At 40.4% G+C, this 22102-nt stretch overlaps 1 protein-coding gene across 1 annotated transcript in view; it reads right to left on the minus strand.

Annotated features, from left to right (window-relative positions):
* The window catches only part of LARGE1 (LARGE xylosyl- and glucuronyltransferase 1), a 405800-nt gene that overhangs the window by 33335 nt on the left and 350363 nt on the right, over positions 1–22102 (minus strand). The window contains exons 10-11 of the mRNA XM_080936852.1: positions 18754–18909; positions 5768–5931 (exon numbers count right to left, since the gene is read on the minus strand). Of these exons, the coding sequence (XP_080792978.1) occupies positions 5768–5931; positions 18754–18909 (320 nt within the window). The remainder of the gene's footprint in view (positions 1–5767; positions 5932–18753; positions 18910–22102) is intronic.

Consider the following 22102-nt stretch of genomic DNA (forward strand, 5'->3'; position numbering starts at 1 on the left):
GCCCTCTCCTCTGCAGGAAATCTCTCCCGGAACTTTCTTGAGATGTGAGTTCCCAAAATAACCTCAGAAGGTCCCGATGACCTCTGTGGAATGTTTCAACGCCCTACGTGTGCCCCGGGTGTACTGATAAAAAATGTATGATTCTTCCCCTTTGAATTTCCTCATTGTCCCCTTTGAATTTCCTCATTCCCCCGTCCTCCCCTCTTTTGTTGTTTTTGCCTTTATAAACCCGTTACAAGTTCAGGCCGGGGTTGAACTCCTCTACCCCTGCGTGGTGTATGAGTCTCGACCCCAGCATGCTGGCCTGAGATCTAACTCTGTTTCACTTTCAATAAAATTCTTCGTGCGATTGCAGCAAATCTGGTCTCGGTGCCTCGCTGGGTGCGCGACTCTCCTGAGATTTGAGTGAGGGTCTCCCTTCGGGGGTCTTTCAACACATAAGAGTCAAAACACCAAGTGCCCAAAGCATAGAAGGAATACTAAAATCAGTAAGGGAAAAAGGTCAGGTAACATATAAAGGCAGACCAGAATAATACCCAATTTCTCAAGAGAGACTATGAAAGCAAGAAGAGCCTGGACAGATATCATGCAGACCCTAAGAGAGCACAAGTGTCAGCCCAAGCTGCTTTACCCAGCAAAACTATCAATCACCATAGATGGAGAGATGAAGATATTTCAAGACAAATCTAAATTTACACAATATCTGACCATAAACCCAGTACTACAACGAATTATAGGTGGAAAACCCAATACAATGAGGGGAACTACATCCTAGTAAAAACAAGAAAAATCTTAAGCAAGAAACCAAAAGAAGAAAGAGACACAGACACAACTCAACCTACAAAAGCAATAATAGCAGAAAACAGAAACCACTATTCCTTGATATCTATTAACATAAATGGACTCAACTCCCCAATAAAGAGACATAGGCTATCAGACTGGATAGATGAACAAAATCCAGCATTTTGCTGCATACAGGAAACTCATCTCAGAGACAAAAACAGACATTATCTCAGAGTAAAAGGTTGGAAAAAAACATACAAGCAAACAGCCCCAAGAAGCAAGCTGGAGTGGCTCTTATAATATCGAATAAAGTAAATTTCCAACCAAAAGTAATCAAAAAAGATAAGGAAGGACACTTTTTATTATTACAGGGGAAATCTGTCAGGAGGAACTCTCAATCTTTAACATATATGCTCCAAATACAAAAGCACCTACATTCATAAAAGAAACCCTAATAAAGCTCAAAAAATACATTTCACCCCACACAATAATAGTGGGAGACTTTAATACCCCACTCTTACCAATAGACAGATCATGGAAACAGAAACTGAACAAGGACACTGTAAAACTAGCAGAGACTATGAACCAACAGGAATTAATAGATATCTACAGAACATATCATCCTAAAGTAAAAGAATACACCTTCTTCTCAGCACCCCATGGCACCTTCTCAAAAATTGACCACAAAATTGGATACAGAACAAGCCTCAATCTATATAAGAAGACTGAAATACTCCCATGCATCCTCTCAGATCACCATGGTCTAAGACTGGTCTTTAACAACAACAAAGAGAACAAAAAGCCCACATACACATGGAAACTAAACAATACTCTGTTAAACGATAGCAGGGTCAAAGAAGAAATAAAGAACGAAATTAAGGATTTTCCAGAATTCAATGAAAACGAAAACACAACATACCCAAACCTATGGGATGCAATGAAAGCAATACAATGAAAGAGGGAAACTCATAGCCCTGAGCGCTTCCAAAAGAAATTGGAGAGAGCATACATCAGCAACATGACAGCACAGATAAAAGCTCTAGAACAAAAGGAAGCAGATATACCCAAGATGAGTAGACAGCAAGAAATAATCAAACTTAGGGCAGAAATAGACCAAATAGAAACAAAAAGAACCATAGAAAGAATCAACAAAAACAAGAGCTGGTTCTTTGAGAAAATCAACAAGATTGATAAACCCCTAGCCAGACTAACTAGAGGGCAAAGAGAGAGTATACAAATTAACAAAATCAGAAAGGAAAGTGGAGACATAACAAGTGAAACTGAGGAAATTCAAAAAATCATCAGATCCTACAACAAAAGCCTATACTCCACAAAGTTGGAAAATATGGAGGAAATGGATGAATTCCTAGACAGATACAAGATCCTAAAGTTAACCCAGGACCAGTTTAACCATCTAAATAATCCCATAACACCTAAAGAAATAGAAGAAGTCATAAAAAGCCTCCCAACCAAAAAAAGCCCAGGTCCAGACGGGTTCAGTGCAGAATTTTATCAGACATTTATTGAGGACATAACACCAATACTGTCCAAACTATTCCACAAGATAGAATCAGATGGAATACTTCCTAACTCATTTTTTGAGGCTACAATACCCTTATTCTTAAACCACACAAAGACCCTACAAGGAAAGAGAACTTCAGACCAATCTCACTTATGAACATTGATGCAAAAATACTCAACAAAATCCTTGCAAACCAAATCCAAGAACACATCAAAATGATCATCCACCATGACCAAGTAGGCTTCATCCCTGGGATGCAGGGGTGGTTTAATATAAGGAAATCCATCAATGTAATCCACCATATAAACAAACTCAAAGAACAAAATCACATTGTCATCTCACTAGATGCTGAGAAAGCATTTGACAAAATTCAACAACCCTTCATGTTAAAAGTCCTGGAAAGAACAGGAATCCAAGGCCCATACCTAAAAATAATAAAAGCAATATACAGCAAACCAACAACCAACATCAAACTTAATGGTGGAAAACTTGAAGCAATCCCACTAAAATCAGGGACTCTACAAGGCTGCCCACTCTCCCCCTACCTATTCAAAATAGTACTGGAAGTCCTGGCCAGAGCAATTAGACAGCAAAAGGAAATCAAAGGAATACAAATTGGAAAGGAAGAAGTAAAAACATCACTATTTGCAGATGACATGATAGTGTACTTAAGCTACCCCTCAAATTCCACCACAGAACTCCTACAGCTGATAAACAAGTTCAGCAAAGTGGCCTTCCTATATTCAAAGGACAAACATGTGGAGAAAGAAATTAGGGAAAAGATACCCTTCACAATAGTCACAAAAACTATGAAATACCTTGGTGTGACTCTAACTAAGCAAGTGAAGGACCTGTATGACAAGAACATCAAACCTCTAAAGAAGGAAGTCGAGGAAGATCTCAGAAAATGGAAAGATCTCCCATGCTCATGGATTGGAAAGATCAACATTTTAAAAATGGCCATCCTACCAAAAGCAATCTACAGATTCAATGCAATCCCCATCAAAATTCCAACCCAGTTCTTCATTGAGTTAGAAAGATCAATGTAAAATTTCATCTGGAGTAACAAAAGACCTAGAATAGCGAAATCCATCCTCAACAAGAAGAAAACATCTGTGGGAATCACTATCCCTGACCTCAAGCTATATTACAAGGCAATTGTGCTGAAAACTGCATGGTACTGGTACAGAAATAGGCATGTGGATCAATGGAATAGAATAGAAGATCCAGAAATGAGCCCTCATGTATATGGTCACCTGATTTTTGACAAAGGAGGAGTAAACATTCAATGGAAAAAGGACAGCCTATTCAACAAATGGTGCTGGTCCAACTGGCACTCAGCATGCAAAAGAATGAAAATAGACCCTTTCTTATCTCCTTGTACAAAGCTCAAGTGTAAGTGGATCAAAGATCTCCACATTAAACCAGATACACTAAAACTATTAGATGAGAAAGTAGGGAAAACCTTAGAACACAGAGGCACAGGAGAAAATTTTCTGAACAAAACACCAATGGCTCAAGCTCTAAGGTCAAAGATTAACAAATGGGACTTAATGAGATTGCAAAGTTTCTATAAGGCTAAGGACATTGTGAAAAAAACAAAACGGCAGCCAACAGAATGGGAAAAGATCTTTACCAACTCCACATCAGATAGAGTTTTAATATCCAAGGTATACAAAGAATTCAAAAAGCTAGACACCAGAGAATCAAACAACCCTATTCAAAAATGGGGTACAGAACTAAACAAAACGTTCTCAATTGAGGAATTTCGAATGGCTGAGAAATATCTGAGGAAGTGCTCGACATCCTCAGCCATCAGGGAAATGCAAATCAAAACAACACTGAGGTTCCACCTCACACCAGTCAGATTGGCCAAGATCCAAAACTCAGATGACAGCAGATGCTGGTGAGGTTGTGGAGAAAGAGGAACACCTCTCCACTGTTGATGGGGTTGCAAGCTAATACAACCAGTCTGAAAATCAGTCTGGCAATTCCTCAGAAAATTGGACATAGCACTACCTGGAGATCCAGCTATTCCACTTCTGGGCGTATATCCCAGAGACACTCCAATATACAACAAAGATACATACACCACAATGTTCATAGCAGCTCTATTTATAATAGCCAGAAGCTGGAATGAACCCAGATGTTCTTCAGTAAATGAATGGATACAAAAATTGTACATTTCCACAATGTTGTAGTACTGCTCAGCCATCAGAAACAATGACTTAACAAAATTCTTAAGAAAATGGTTGCATCTGGAGAATATCATTCTGCGTGAGATAACCCAGTCAGAAAAGAACAAACATAATATCCAGTCAATGATAGTGGGATGCTAACCCCAGAGACTCGGACTGCCCCAGAAACAACTCACAGACTATGTGAAGTTCAAGAAAAAAACAAAACAAAACAAAAGAAACAAAAACAAAAAAACAAAAAAAGTCATGCTCAATCCTTACACACCAAGAAAACGTTGACTAATTCCAAGTTACATCCTATTTTACATGTACTTTTTGCTCATTGTAACTAGTAAGTCCTTAATGCAGATTATCAAACCTTAAAAAAAAGAAAAAAAAAAGCCAAGCAGTGACACAATTGTATTTGTATACATTTATGCAAAAATGTTTAAATTTTTTTCTTTTATCTTTGTTTTTTAAAATAAAGTTTAAAAAAAAAAAAAAGAAAAGAAAATGCTACCCTAACAGCAGTGCTACTGGTAAACATCCCCTCAAAGAGTATTATTTCAGAACTCCCCAGAGAAGAAGAAATGGCAATTGATTTGCTATGACCATTTGAATAAGAATAAGTGGTTTGAATAAGAATGGTGACACATATAGTCTCATATATTCTTGAGTGCTTAGACATCAGAAAGTGGCACTGTTTGTGAATGATTAGGAGATGTGTCCTTGTTAGAGTAGGTGTAGCTTGTTTGAAGGAAATGTGTTGGAAGCAGGTAGGATGGGAGTGGGGAGTTGAGGTTTCAAAATCCATGCCAATCTCAGTGTCTCTCTTGCTCTACGATCCCGCCTACAGATCAAATGTAAGCTTTCAGTCTGATGCATACATTTCTGTCACCAGGATGATCATAGATTAATCCTCTGAAATTATAAGCACGCCTCCAATTAAATGCATTCTTTTAAGAGTTGCCTTAATTATGGTGTCTCTTCACAGCAATAGAACAGTAAACAAGATAGCCACTGAGACTCTAGTGTGCAGACTCTTCTGTCTGGTTTTTACTCCTAATGAGCCAACCTGCAAGCAACATAAGCAACTAAAAGAGGATACCTCTGCTGTGCAGCACCAGGGGTGGGACTAAGGTCAACCTCAAATCTCAAATGCATTTTAGTATTTTAAGCCTACGAGGCCATCTCTCATCCTCTCCTGTTTCATAGGGTAAAAAAAAAAAATAAAAAGAAAATCAGTTATGGGGGCCCAAGTAGTGGGTAAGGTCATCAGCTGTACCTGTCCATGGAGAGCTGAGCAACAAGGGTAACATCCGTGTTGTCAGCAGAAGGTTTGAACTCGTAGTGCAGGAAGTACAGGTGGGTTCTGTGGACAGTGAAGCGCTCTCGCCGGAACTCATAACACAAGTCATCCTCATCCAGCTCAGACAGCTGCTTCTGAAGCTGCAAAGGAAGAAAAAAGCTTGGGGACAGGAAGCAAGGCTTTAAAGGGCCCAGAAGCCTGCTTGCTATAGTCTCTTTCCTGTGCTGGTGGTTCAACAGAAAGGTCTCCCTTATTATTTCCTTACCATATATTCTAACTTCAAGAGGTAATCACAAAGGCTTGAGCCTTCACCATATGAGAAAAGAGCCAACCTGTGGCCAAGAGACACACAAGTGATGCTACTGACAAATGCAGAGCCTTACAAACAAAACTGTTTTTCTGGCGATGAAGAAATCCCAACAGGGAAGGGCTTCTGAATGACTTGATGGCTTTGTCTTCCCAGAGCTACACACTTCAAACTTTTGGTCAGGTATGAGAAAGAAGAACCAAGTAAATGAATTAACACAAAGTTCTTTCCTTTTATTTATTTTTTAACCTAAATTTAGTCAGGACAACCTCTTTTTCTCCTTCCTTTTTTAACTCCCGGAAAGTCTTTCCTCATTGGTACAAAAGCATCTTTAGTTCTATTTCCCTTTTTTATCGGACCTAATAAAAAGAGCAGTCTAACCTGCTAACAAATGGCTAAAAGGTTTCATGGCTACAAGTTCCCAAGCTACTATATTCCCTTGTAGTAAACTCCAAAGTACCATTAACATTGCAATTGATGCTATCTGCTTAACAGATAAACAGCTAAAATCTCAAAGGACTTAGAAAAATAGAAGTATCTATAACCTGGCAAAATATTAACTACAGTGATGGAAAGGGTTTGGTATGTATGAGTGGGGGGCAAGTGTCTTGGAAAAAGACCAATGAACTTCTGGGGTCATGGGAATGGCCTACAACATCACTGTGCTATGTGATTTTTACCAGAGTGCAAACATTTGTGAATATTCTGCAAGCTATGGGCAGAGAAGGCTTAGTACATAAAGTTGGCATGTCAATAAAATTAAATTCAAAAACAAAATTCCCCAAGAATCATAGATAGGAGTGGCTGTGATTATTTTTTATCCTGTCACCTCAATTCCATCTATCACATAATATATATATATTTCTGAACTTACTAACCTATCTGAAAATAATGAACAGGTTTTCATGAACTAAATGTTCTTTTACATTTCAAAACAGATTAGTATAATTTACAGGAGTACATATTAATCTGCTTCTCTAAGTATCGCCCTCTGTCATTGAAGACCATTGTCTTGATATATTATGCTACTATGTTATTTCTTAAGAGAGTAGTAGTAGCATGCATGTATAGGTATCTTTATTCCTTTCCTCACTCTGTCTGGCATGGCTTTACTCTGTATAAAGTGCTTACAAAAGCTGTGAGTCTCTATCCTAAATATCTAGCTTGGACTTGGAATAGGCTTTCATTGCTAGAAATGAGGGAAAGCAATATCCTCCTACTGTAAGGCTAGACTCTAAGAGACAGTGTGGCAATGTGTGATTCTTTACCATACTAAGAAGTCACTTGGAGTCATCATGAGTGAAGGAGGCCACATTTCAGTATGTTCAGTGAAGGTTCAGAAGGGCTAATTCTGCAGGCCCTGACTAGATTTGGTGGAGAGAAAAAAGAAAAGGCATAGTCTCCTCTTTCCAAGATGTTAGTACTGACTCCCACATCACACACAATTAACAGGCTCTTAATTTATGCCAGTCTCACAAAGAGGGATATATGCCAGCAATTGCCATTTTGTTTGTGGTTCTGGGAATGGAACCCAGGGCCTCTTAGGTGCTAGGCCAGCACATTGCCACTCTACCTCCCAGCTGCAAGCCAGTGTGATCATGAGTATTATCTTAGTTAGGCTTTTACTGCTGTGAATAGACACCATGACCAAGGTAAGTCTTATAAATGACCACATTTAATTGGGTCTGGCTTACAGGTTCAGTGTTTCAGTCCATTATCATTAAGGTGAAAGCATGGCAGCGTCCAGGCAGGCATGATACTGGAGGAGCTGAGAGTTCTACATCTTCATCCAGAGGAAGCCAGGAACAGATTGAGCATTCTCAGACAGCTAGGAGGATTGTCTCCAAGATCAGCTCCAGAGTAACACATTTCCTCCAACAAGGCCACACCTTCTACCAGTGCCACTCCCTGGGCCAAGCATTTGCAAACTATCACATTCCACTCCCTGGCCCCCAAAGGCTTGTTCAAATATATGAGTCTATGGGGGCCATACCTAAATATAGCATAATAAAAAAATACATTTAGTCCAACTTACAAGGTCCCATAATCTATAGCAGTATCAAAAATGTTAAAAATGCAAAGTTCAAACTCTGTTCTGAGATCCATTTAATTGCTTAACTTTAATCCTTGAATTAAGTCAGGCAACCAGCTGTGCAAACTCCAAACTCTGCCATCTCCATGTCTGATGTCAGATCTTCAACTCCTTTTTTCATCTTTGTTGACTGCAACAAACTTCTTTCTCCTGAGTTGGTCCCACTCCTGCTAGCAGCTTTCCTTGGCAGATATCCCACAGCTCTGGCATTCTTAACATCTATGGATCTCCAAGGCAGCTTCAACGTTACAACATCTTGTTTCAATGTCTGGGATCTACACATAATCGTCTGGGCTCTTCCAAGGGCTGGCTTCACTTCTTCAGCTCTGCCCTCGTAGCATTTTAAACTCAGGTTGATCCACTACACCTTTGCTCTTGCTCTTGGTGATCATCCCAAGGTACTGGTATCTCCAATACACGGTGGTCTTTCATTTCAACTAGGCTTCACCAATAGCCTCTCATATGCTCCTTTCATGGTGAGAAGACTCAAATCCTTTGCATGACTCCTTCAGTCCTGGACTGTCAACTACAACTGAGGCTGTACTTTCATCAATGGCCTTCCAGGGCCTCTCACAGTACTAAGCCTCCGATTTTCTTCTTCAGGACTCCTTCATGCCTTCAAAATCAGTACCACCTGGATGATTCTTACACATTACCAAGTAGAGCATGAGGTACAACCTTGGTTATCTCTGGAACATAGCTTTTTTATGCTCTCAGAAAACACTTTCCAAAAGAAAAGACTCAGTGATGCTGGTCTCTTCTTAATCATCACTAATTTCTTAGCTCCGGCTAACGAGCATCAATTGTCTCTGTAGTCTTATTCTCTTGAATATAAGAGACACATGGCCAAAGCTGCCGAGTTCTGCTGCTTGCAGGAGATGGAAAATCCACCCCCCCCCACCCAAAGGCCTTATTCTATTACATTATCACTAGCTTCCTTTTTTTCTAACTATTTCACTACCTAAACTTAGCTGGCCTGTATCTTGCCCTGTAGATTGACCTTGAATTTAGAAAGCTGTATGCCTGTCTCCTGGGATTAAAGGTATGTACCATTATGCCTGAATTTAAGCTTTTCTTCACCTAGAACTTGCTGTTCTAGGCTGGCCTTGAACTCAGAGATCTGCTTGTCTTTGACTTATGGAATTAAAGGTTTGTACTAAGTTGCCAGAAGCTAACTTAGCTGGGTGGAGTCTTGCCCGAAGGTCATTACTCTCTTAATTCAATTTAATAGTCTTGAACACAGGATTCAACTCCATTTCACTTCCTGGTGCCCCTTTAATACTCGAACCATATTTTTGTAGTTTTCCTTTCTCAACTGGCTCATTTTCATTAAAACAGTCTCTATAAGGATGAACTTTAATAACCACAAAACAGAATTCACACAAGGCTGTTTTGAGACTTCCTTTTCCAAAGCAATGAATCGAAATCTCTTCACCTTAACCTCAGGCAGACTCTTTGAACAAGGGCAAAAAGCAGTCATGTTCTTCACCAAAATACTACAAAAACAGTCTCTCAGCCACATACTGAAATTCTCCACTGAAATCTCCTGGGCCAAGCAGCACATTTCTAATTACTCTAAGTAACAAAGTCTTCCATATTCCTACTAGGATAGAATATTAAGCGCCATTTAAAGCCTTCCAAGACTTTTCAAATTTAAAATCCCCAAATCCACATTCTTTCAACCAAAAAGCATGTTTAGGCTATCAAAGCAATACCCCAGTTCCTGGTATCAACTTTTGTCTTACTTAGGTTTTTACTGCTGTGAGCAGACATGATGACCAAGGCAAGTCTTCGAAATAACCACATTTAATTGGGGCTGGCTTACAGGTTCAGTCTACTATCATCAAGGTGAAAGGAAGGCAGCATTCAGGGAGGTATGGTGCAGGAGGAGCTGAGAGTTCTACATCTTCATTCAAAGGAAGCCAGGAACCGACAGCATCCTCAGGCAGCTAGGAGGAGTGTCTCTAAGATCAGCTCCAGAGTGACACACTTCCTACAACAAGGCCATACCTTCTAACAGTGCCACTCCCTGGGCCAAGCAAATGCAAACCACCACAAGTACCCATTGATTTTGCAGAACAGGTGCTAATGAATATTATTCTAAGCTACCAACTTGTGTATCTTAGTTTCTTTAGCATTGTTATTATAAAATCCTCTGATAAAAATCACCTAAGAGAGTAAGGTTTATTTTAGATCCAACCTCCAAGTAAAGCTATACTTCCATAAAGCTGTACTTCCATAAAGCTGAAGAAGTCAAGGGACCAGGAGCTTGAGGCAGCTGGTATGTGCACAGTCAAAAGAGAGCAGTGAGTTCAGGGAGTGTTCCACTTTGATTTTCCCACTCTTACAGAATTCAATATCTGCTGCCTATGGAATAGCACTAGCCACAGTTGGCATGCCGTAAGGCCCATCTCCTACATGACTTTTGGTTTTACTGAGCTGTCTACCTTCCTTTATAGTTGACCAAGTTGACATATCTGATTACCTTTTACAGAGAATTACAAAATAATTAAATAGATTACTATAAGCCCGATAGATTTTTTATGAGGCATTCTTATAAAAAGACCGGGGAACTACTGGATGAGTATACAGAAGTGACAACAGAAGCCAGGGACTCTAGGGCAGTAGACTCTGGACTAGGTAGAGCTGAGCTGGATCTAAGAAGCCAGCTACAACATATGTGCCTGTACCTAGATAACTGACCACAGAATCTTCCAATCCTAGGCTCCTCTTTTTTTTTTTTTCCCATCTCCTCTCCTGATTAAGCTAGCTGCACTGATTTTAAAGGCTGTAGAGATGAGTATGTCCACAGAGAGCCACTGGTAAGGAGCCTTGATCAACCCATCTTAGGGCTTTAGGACTTATTTGCAATTGTGTGACTGAAAAGTTAGTGGCATGCTTCTGGCTCATGAGCACATTCTGATTCTCCTCTGGGGTTTCTCTGGGGTCCAGACATTTCCATGCAATCCATTTGCTCTTTGGAAGTGCTGTACAGAATGACGTCATAAAGTGTCTATAGGATCTGTTTAAGTATGTCTTATTTTTTAATTTCTAAGTGATCCATGGTGATGCTGGTTTTTTTTTTTTTTTCTAATACGCTTAGTATCTCAGAACAGAGCTTCACAGATGGCCAGTCTATCACCTTCAGAGTAGGATAAACATGAACTTATAAGCCTTCTTTTCGAAGATGATGTGATGTTAAATCTCTGAGGGGGTTAGACAGAAAGATGTATCAGATAAGATTTTCCCAATACACTTAACTGCCTATAGTTGGTACACTGGGCACTTGATTTCTTAGTCATCTAAACATGGTCTGCATGGATTAACCTCATGGCCATTTTACAGGTGAGAAATCAGAAACTCACAGAGCGCTAGAGTTACACCCAAACTAGTCCACAGCTAGATTTCCTGATCCCACACCCAAGAATCATTCTGGCAAATACATGTTTTAGTCAAATAACTTGTTACAGCTTTTAAAGTAAAAAAGAGTGATTAAAAACCAAATGAGAGGTAGTCTTTTCAGGTATAAAGATATTCTGATGGAGGAAAAAGTAAAATCGACCTCATGAATTCAAGTTAGGGAGATAGCTCAGTGGGTAATGTGTTTGCAACTATGAAAAATACATTTTAAAAAAAAGGGAGCCTGCCCACCAAGGCTCAATATTCGATAAACTTCCTCTATCTTATACTTGTTTGCCCAATCTCTAGATATTCTTCATATTTAATTCTTTCACACCTATTGGGTAACTGAGTCAGATTATAATTTGAGTACCCTCTAATCAGATGGAATGAATCCCAGCCACCACATTTTCTTTGTGATTTCTTTGTATGACCCATAATTATTCTTTTCCTATACAATAAGGCCAAGGACCTGAATTCAAATCTTTAGTGCCCACATACAAAAATCCAGGTATGTTTACAATAAAATGTACCTTTAGTACTAGAACATAGAGAAAGGTGGGTCTCTGGAGGTTATTGGCCTATAGCCTCAGAGTACCAGCCTCAGAGGGACTCTATCTTAAAAGGTTAAGATGGAAGCAATAGTGTAGGGCACATCAAAGTTGACATGCTGGAGCTGAAAACACACACACACACACACACACACACACACACACACACACACACACACACACACACACACACACACACAGAAAGGGCCCATGGAAGATAGATTATGCTACAGAGGCGCGGTGGCTGGAGGGTATTTTTAGCAGTTGAAGAGACACTGACCGATATGGAATGAGAGCTTGACATCAGTTCTCATGCTGCCACTAAACTGTTCTGTGATTTTAATTCTCTAAATCTCGATTTCTTTCTCTAAAAATGGAACCAGTAACAAATGCTTTACATGGGTTACAGAGACTTTCTGATTATCATCATGCTATGTTTATACATGTAGCTGTCTCTACCTCTATAAAGGTAGTATTATCCTGCTTTGGGAATTTAGAGTTAGGTAGATCTAGTTTCAATACTGGTCTTAAATCATTTGGAGTTGTGTGACTCCAATCTTCTCAGTGCTTGTTCCTGTGACACATGTCATCACAGAGATTACAGCTATATTTTCCTCTCTCATTCCCTGCAGAAAATCTCAGCTCCCAAACACTATCAGAAAGTGGCTAGAGCTCCTAGAGGAACACAAAGAGTCACTGTAATGATAGAGATTAAATCCTGGGATGCCCAGATGGCTTGCAAACTTATATCAGTCCTAGAAGACAGAAACTGATGACCCAGAGTGATGATGTGGGAAGGGTACACAGTCTGGAACCAAGTGGGTAGAGTTCAATTTTCAATTACTGATGTCTGCTATGACCATGGTGGGGAAGAGGGTGGGGGAAGCTTTGATCTCAAAGACACTGATGGCTGTCTACAACTGCATACACATTCCAACTTCACTAGTGTCCAGTCTTTGTTGTTTTCATTCTTTGCAGATGTCTAATAAGTTTCATAATTAATTGTTAATAGCAGATAACTTTTAACCCAAGTCCTTCTGAAATAAAGACATATACAGTTGTGTTTTGTTTTGTTTTGTTTTTGTTTTTGCCTTCTAAAGAAATGAACCTAAAAAGATCTGTTCCTGAGGCTGATAAACTGAAAGTGACAGCTCTCAGAAAAGAATGTGCATAAGGAGCAGACAATGGTCCCAGACCATTTTCTGCCTGGTTATATGACATCCTTCTTTAGGGCAGGCCTCTGATCATTTAAGCCTCCATGGGCTTACTAGAAATTTATAAATTGACTTCAGTGTATTTTAATTACTAAAGTAAGGGCATGCACTTTGGTGGGATCCATTTAGATTGAAAAGTACCTGGCTATTTCAAGCATTTTTAAACTGTGAAATTCTATCAGCAAAGTCACCTGGGTGGGGCAAGGCCTTCTTGTTAAGAGAGATTTATTATGTATTAACAATTCTTAGGGAAAGCTACATGTTGTAACTGACAAGCAATAGAAAGACATGTTATGCTCAATGCAAGGTTAGACTGTCCTTAGTTTTCACTTCTCTGGAGGACAGGACTCAGATCGACAGGTTCCATGTAGAGGGGTTGCTTTCAAATTAACAGGAAGCAGTGTTTCTCATCTAGAGAGGGCCCATAGTGGAGGACCTTTCTCTATCTTTGGAGAATTTCAGCAAGATACAAGAGATGGGACTTTGAATAGAAAAGTGGGCAGAGAACAACTGTGATTCTCACCAGATGGGCTCCATGAAGCACCATGATTTGTGTCCATATATGACAGAGGGGATGGTGACAATAGAGTAGGGAGAGAGATTCAAAGGTAAAGAATTTTTATCTCCATCCCCATTCCAGATAAGGAACCATTGATGGTCATGCATATTATGAATCCCTGTATCATACTGTATTATGTAAATGAATTCATTGGTTCTAGAGATAGGTGCCTAGACAAACTATTGAACAGGAGTGGCTGTGTCTCATTAGCTGCTGTCATTCAATATTCCTCGTGGAACCTGTTTTCAAACCTGTGTGAATTGTTATTTCAGCAGTCCTCTTGCTGGAGAGTGTGCACCTTACAACCCAGTTCCTTCCTGCTGAAGCACTCCACTATGGTTGATGGTTTTATGTCACCTTGATACAAAGTAGAGTCACTGACAAAGTGCCTCTGTAAGACTGGGTTGTAGGGCATTTTCTTACTTAGTGATTGATGGGGGAGGACTCAGGTCATTGTGGGTGCTGCCCCTATGGGCTGGTGGACCTAGGTTCTGTAAAAAAGCAGGAAAAGGAAGCCATGAGGAGCAAATCAATAAGCAGCATTTCTTCATAGCCTTTTCATAAGGCCTGTCTCTAAGCTCCCGACTTGATTGAATTCTATCCTATCTGCTTTCCATGAGCAATGATGGAAGTACAAGCCAAATCAAACCTTTCCTCCCCCAATTGCTTTTGGCAGTAATGTTTCATTACAGCTACAGTAACCCTAACTAATGTACCCTCGACTAACTTGTTTATTTTATTTTATTTTTGGTTTCAGCAACAGAAACAAGCAAACAACCCATTTTCTTGCTGTGAATCTCTTACTCAGGAGGACTGCCTGACCCAGAGAAAAGGTAACACAACTTGAATACCGTGTAGATAGATTTCCATTCTTTCAGAAGTGTTAATTACACCTGATGTCTAGTCACCTTAATGACAGTAACCATAAGACAAAAGGTACATCCCAACGCATGGTGTGTTTCTAAAAACCAAAATGTTGGATGCTGTCCCAAGATTTAGCCAGGGAATACTCCGGAAAACATCCTGGTTCCCATTGATCAGATGGTAAACTGGGTCCAAGAAATCCATGGGACTTTGCTGAGGTCATATGTCTATTAAATGAAGGTTGTTCATCTCTGGAGGGCTCATATGCTCGTTATTACCATTATTCCCTTCCACCACTGAAGAAGCAGCTGTGCAGGCATGAGCATGTCATCCTTTATAACCCATGCCTGCTTGTCTCCACTGCTTCTTGCCATTCAGTGTACACTCTGGACTCCATATTTCTTCTTACTCAGTATGTAGGGGGATGTTTCCTAATTGTTGACTGGGTCAATAAAAATGGCAGAAGGCAATTGCTGGGTGAAGGATAAGGTGGGATTTCTGGGTGGGACAGGAAGAGAAGGGGAAAGAGAGTGGAAATTCTAAGGGAGAAAGAATCCAAATCTCCAACATAGGAGTCTTACTTATGGGGGAAACTAAAACCAAACCGACTAGGGGATTACAGATAGTAGTAGTGTGAGCTCTGATGAAAAGAAAACAAGATAGGTCACAACATGAGCTAAATGAGGTCATTTAAACATGACAGGGAGGGACAAAGTATTCTAGGTGGTAGCAAAGCATACATATACAGGCCCAATAGTGAGCTGGGGGTGGAAAAGGAAATATGGTGCATGATAGTTGTTGGGAAGAGGCTAGGAGACTGAGTTCTTAGACTATCTGTAGACCTGGAAAGCCTGCCCTTTCTGCTTCAACAGTTGATAAGTAGCAGCTTGCTTATGGCTCACTGTCTGGCCCCTGGTCTATGGTTTACATTTACACATATATAAAAAGAGCACTCGAGCACACTCTTCGATTCTGAGAAAGGAAGAAAGTGATCCCTTAAATCCTCAGGGATACACACAGGGGAAGAAAGGGACAGCCAGCCTTTGAGGAACTCATGCTTGACACTGAGAAGCCAGGGATGTAGATGACTGGTGGGAAGACAGTCACAGAAATTAATGATGTAAAAGAGAGTTTTTACTGGTCATTTGGGAGAAAACTCTAGGCAGGCACCCAACCTTCAATGGTGAGAACAAATTCTGATTTGAGCAAAAATAGAAGAGGAGGAAAATGGAGTGAATGGAAAAAAAAAATCTCCAGAGTGCTTCTCAGAGCTCAAGGGTTTAAAATGCTTCCTGAATTTCCTTTTCTGTTAACACTGAACAGGCTTCTAGGGGGCAAGGGAGAAAAGCTAGGGCAAATAGCCATGTCACTGGGACTCAGAAGGTAGTAGTGACATTGTGATCAGAGTAACTCCATCAAAGGGCAGGAAGGCTCCTGACCATCCAGAGTCTGGAAAGACTTCTTAGGACATCTAAGACAGCAGATAATACATTTCCAGTCTAAGAGGGAGATTCTAGATTTAGATTTTCTCTTAGTTCATTTACAAAGAACCCTTTGCCAGCTCACATCCTTCTGTCTGCTGTGTCCTCTTATTTCTCCCACCCACTAGTCTCTACCCTATTTTCAAAACAGGCCCTGCATCTGTGCCTTTGCACCAAGTACATCTTCTGAATGGAGTGTATCTCCTTTGTTTGACTATAGCTGGCTTTCCTGTCATTCAGGTTTCAGTGTGATTTTATCTTCTTATCTCTAGCTTGCTGCTCCCCAGAGAAAGAGTCTGCATGGCTCCTCACTGGCCATTGCTATGTAGCATTGGATATAAGCTGATCATTTTTCTTGACAACTTGGGTGGTTATCAACTAGCTAGCTCTGTCTATCCTGCTAAGATACACATATCCTGAAGCAGAGACCACTGTCTCGTCCTTCTTCTGTTCTGTCTGTCTTAACAGATTCATTTATTTTCATTTTAAGTATATGAGTGTTTGCTTGCATACATGTATGTATACCACATGCTTATAGTGGCATAGAAGCTGTAAGAGGGCACCAAATCCCCTGAAATTGTAATTACAGATGGTAGTAAGCTGCCAAGTGAGTGCTGGACACTAAATGTGCAGCCAGTACACTGGTCCACTGAGCTGTCTCTTTAGTTCTCCTTTTAGTCGACCCTACTCAGTGCTCAGAATGAGAACACCGCTGCATACATTTCTATACTGAATGAAACAATTTCTTTTGTGCCTGACACTGAGGACCCTGGAAAGACAGAAAAAGTAGCATATGATTTCTAATCTAATATACAGCAGATGCTGATCTCTGGAGTATATGTCATTTCTTGCCCATTTTGTAGTTGAGGAAATAGATGCAGAGGCACAGCCTATCTTCTTTGAGGACATATACATAGATGTGGCAGTTTGAATAGGAATGGCTCCCACAGACTCAGGTGTCTGAATGCTTGTCACACAGTAAGTGGCAGTATTAGGAGGTGTGGGCTTGTTGGAGGAAATATGTTAATGGGGAGGCAGGCTTTGACATCTCAGATCAAGCTCTACTCAGGGTTTTATGATAGTCTTCTGCTGCCTGCTGAATAATACATAGAACTCTCAGTTCCTTCTCTATCAATCTGCCTTCATATTGTCATGCTTCCTACCATGACAATGGTAGACTAAAAGTCTCAAACTGTAAGCCAGATCCAGTGAAATATTTACTTTTATAAGAGGATAATGGTGTCTCTTCAAAACAATAGAAACTGAGATAGAAGTTAATGAGAAAATAATGGTTCTGAACAAAAATTCTAGGAAAAAAGCTTTGTTTGCAGGGACTGATTGATGAGTTTTGGGACTGCAGAGATACTAAAATATGACATGCCCCTGATGCTAATTGTCTTATTTTGAGCTAGTTCTAGCTCTCTAGGGCAGACATTTATTGTCCACCTCTGTGAAATAACATATTGTGACCAATAGATTAAAAACTTTTCAGAATCTATTAATTTATTAGACTACTAACTAGTTTCCATCAGCCAAAAAGTTCAGAGAACATCTTTAGCCTGTAGAAAAGCTTCCCCCATCTTGCTATACTTACTTCTCTGATATATCCACCAATAAATGCATCTTCTCTGATATACCTATCAGTAAACTCACATTAATTCATTATTTTTCTAACTCTAAAAATTTATAAGCTTAATGAAAGTACTTCTACATTGGAACATTGAATTTGAGATAATGTAAATTTGTGTTCTTGGGCCTCCAGAAAAAAACTCTTTTTTTCACTTTAAGATAAGATTTGTGGATTTTGTGTTAACAAAACAATAGAGTCAGTCTCGGGTCAGATTGATTCTATGTTCCTGCTGTCTATGACTACCACACTTCTTTTCTATATTCTTAAGAGTTCAGTGTTGGTCATAGTAGCCTCCTTGTTTGCTGTGTAAACACAGGCAACTTGCTTAATTTCTCTACTTTAATATTTTCCATAGTAAAAGTACTCAGTGAACAAAAATAAGCTATAGCATATGAAAAAATAGGAAAAAAAAAAAAAAAAAAAAAAAAAACAACTAAAACACCCAATAGCTTTGGAGTATTCACTCAATACTTACTTTGTCCAAAACTGGGAAGAGGCCAGTCTCTGTGGGAGTCTCCTTTTGTGTCTCCTTAAGCACCAACCAAGATGATTCATGGGTCCTATGTGGATACCTTCACCACTACATGCTTGGGAGTTTCCTTGCTTTGAGGCAGACATAGATATCAGATTGTTTCTTCTGTTTGGAAACTCACTGTAATTTACTCGTCTGAGCTAATGTTTCTTCCCATATCAAAGGTGATCCACAGGAAATCACCAGATGATCCACTGGGCTATGGATTCCATGGCTGGTAAGGTGTCTTATTCCTCTGCGTGTAGCCCGGAGCTGAGTGTAGTACCCAACAGTGACCCAACACAGACAAATGAGAGTATGGCCAATCTCTCAGACAAGCTGTGGAATACTTACATTTTCACTGTTGACATCAGTCTCACTGGGGCAGCCAAACAGCTCTCGCCGCAGGAGGTTGCCATCATACTCCAAGAAGGTCAGGTAGAGGTTACGGAAGAATTCCACGTGTTTGTTCTTCACACGAAGCTTCTTGGGGGAGTTCCAGTGGATGACCTGGAGGGTGGGAAGGAGACTATCAGATGGCAAGGGCCATACAACATGGCCTGGAGTGAACAAAATATGATGTGTGGGTCTGCATTTCATTCACTCACTCATTCATTCTACATCAATGTCAGAGTGGTGGGTAATCAGTGCTAGGAATGGATCCAAGTTTGTCTGTGTTCTCAGCTGTCATTTAATCCTGAAGAAGTTCCCCGATTCTCTGTGTCACAGGAGCAACCATAGTTCCTGCATGTGCTATACTAGACTTTTATCTCTGGGAACCTCCAGCTCTTCAATACAGATGCTAAGACCTGCAGACCAGAAACTTATTTGGTGATGCAGACAGTCCAGAAGGACACGTGGGACCCGGGAAAGGACAGACATTCCCTTCACCTCTTCTTTCTGCTCTTAATCACCACAGTACTAACCATCCCCTGCCATGTCTGATTTATGTTTTATTTCAGGGCCAATTCTATAGTTTTTGCCTTGTTACAACTTTAAAGATTAAATACTATGTTTAAATAATCAGTGCCAGGGCTAAGTGACAGTCTCATAGAACTGCCATGGAATGTAAACATGTTAGTATGTGCAAACCTGGTACTGGGTAAGCTCTTACAAAAATGTGGGTTCCCTTAGCATCTGAAGTCTGCCACATTCAAAGTTGCCCTGAAGCATGCCACCCTGTGAACTGCCCATAGCACATTCATAATCTGCCAATATGTAATCAGAAGGCAGAGTAGAAGGAAGAACATGGAACAGAGATAGCTCTGAAATACTCAGTACAAGTATATAATAAGCCCCATGGACCCTACTTCTCTGTCCAGAGACGACAGACACAGGAAGATACCTGTGTCTATGGTTAGGGGGAAATGAACATTGTTCCTGTGGGAGATGACCAAAAGTAAATCATGTGGGGAAGGCCATGCTTCAGCATGGGTTGGAACATGGAAGAAATCCAGTGGAGCTGACCTCCTAGTCCCGGAAAGTGCACATTTCGAACTCAGACTCCTAAGAGACAGCAAATGACCAACTGGGTTTTAGGGCTATCAGTGTGTGTAAAGATTCAACTGGCAGGGGTGCTTAGGTTATAGAAGGGATCAAGCCTTTATCCAAGAGGACCCAAAGGCAGCCTGGACTCTTCCACTACCTTTAGACACATTCATAAAGTGCTATCAATGAACCGGGAAGTGAGCCCTTATAAGATAATTAAGCTTCCCCATCTGGACCCTGGAAGCCTCCAGAATGACGACAAATGACTATGGACTAATTGTAAACTACCCAATTGTCCTGGACAGCATTGCAGCTCAGTCAGTTTCTTGTTTCCTCTGCATGCTGAAATCTGACTGGAGAGAGTTTGTAGTAGGGCACAGAGTCTGCCAGCTGGAGATGAGTCAAGGTGGCCTGGCTCCTTCTGTCTTCTCTTTTGAAGGTGTAGATTGGCAAATTCCTTTGACTCTGGCTATAACTGTACAAAGGTTCCGCACCCCCCCCCCCACTTTCATGCCCTTGTTGTATAATAGGAAGTGTGTCTAATTTAAGCTACATTTCCCAACTTCCACCTCTAACCCGAAACAGCACAGTACAAACAGCTACAAGTACTGTGGCCCTCAGCTGGCTATGGTCTGCACTGGACTGCACCAGCTGCTGCCATCAACTCCACTCTTTTCCTGGAACCTCCATTTCCTTAATTGAAGGATAAGGACGAGTCAGCCTACAAAGAAGTTCATGGGATGATCCAATGCCTTTTGCAGACAGTAAGGCTGAGACTGAGAATTGCCCAAGGTCCATAAGCTAGCCAGTGATAAAATACAATCAATTAAACAAACAAACAAACAAACAAACAAACAAACAAGGTGTGTTTTCCTTAAAAACATTTTTCTTATGATTATACCATTCATTCATTCAACAGATATCAAAACCCACTGTGATTCTGTGTCAAGCACTGGCTGAGGGGCTATGAATTCAGAGTATATACAATTTTATAACCTGTCTATTACTCATGTGAGCGAAAGATAACTATCCTGTAGAAGTAATTAGGCTAATCTGTTTGGCTCCCAGTGGGTTGCCTGTGGTCACTGCACTCACCCAGGAGCTCTCTAGATTTGTGAACACACACACACACACACACACACACACACACACACACACGGACACTAATTAGTTTTTGGTATGCTTTGACTGGCTCAAAGAAAGGTTGGGCAGTTCTACTCCTTTCTGCTGCTAGCACACATTTCTTTCCTGTAAATATGGCTTAAAACCTTCTAATTCTATATTTTATCTTTGTTGCCCTGGTTCCTTCTGGGTGGCTTTATAGTCTTTGCTGCCCAGGATGCTTCTGTGAAGACCTTCTGGGTGTCGCATTCCTTCTCACCTACATTTTGGTAAATGTTCCTTCTGCAGCTCTAAGTCTGATCCATCTTACTCCTAATCATGGTGATTCTCACTCTCCTTCTTTCTAGTTCCTAGCCCACACAAATTCAAAGGTCCCCCGCTCAGTCTCCATGCCAGCTATTGGCTGTTGTTTCTCTATTTACCAATTAAAAACCAAAAATGTACAAGGCCCTTCAGGGTTTGAACACTCAGATTCCCAATTTCCTGGGGCTGGATTAATTCAAAGCATTAGAACCAATAGCCAACACCATCCATTCCAACTTATAAACAAATGTTTTGATGAATCCCACCTTCCCCAGTACAAGCCACATTACCAAGAAACTAGGGTCCATAGTAGTATAGCAAGCTGTGATATGTCATACAGCAGGGCTGGAGGTGTATGGGCCAGCTTATATTTCCTGGATCACTGCTCCTCTACTAATCAACATTCATAACTCTGACATAGTGAATCAGGGTTCCTGCTGCTACTGTTTTTAATCATGGCTCTCTGACTAGTGAGGAATGTTATTTCTGGGTCTCTTGATGGACAGAATCATCATCCCTGCTGGCATCGAGGTAGCGATAATGACATTAAAGAATTTGTCTGCAAATAAATTTTTATGTGAAGCTGGTGAACAGAGTTGAATCTGCAAGGACTGTGATGAGAACTTGCCATAACTCATTCCCATTTCTAAGGCACATTAACACTGTTTTAATATCAATGACGTTTGTAGTAGTTTGTTATTCACATGACTCACTACTTGCTGTGTGCCAAACACTGCTTCAAACACTTCATTTATCACAACTCATTTGTTCTATCATATTTCTGCAAGAC

The sequence above is a fragment of the Micromys minutus genome (assembly GCF_963924665.1).
Source record: "Micromys minutus genome assembly, chromosome: 24".
NCBI lineage: Eukaryota > Metazoa > Chordata > Mammalia > Rodentia > Muridae > Micromys > Micromys minutus.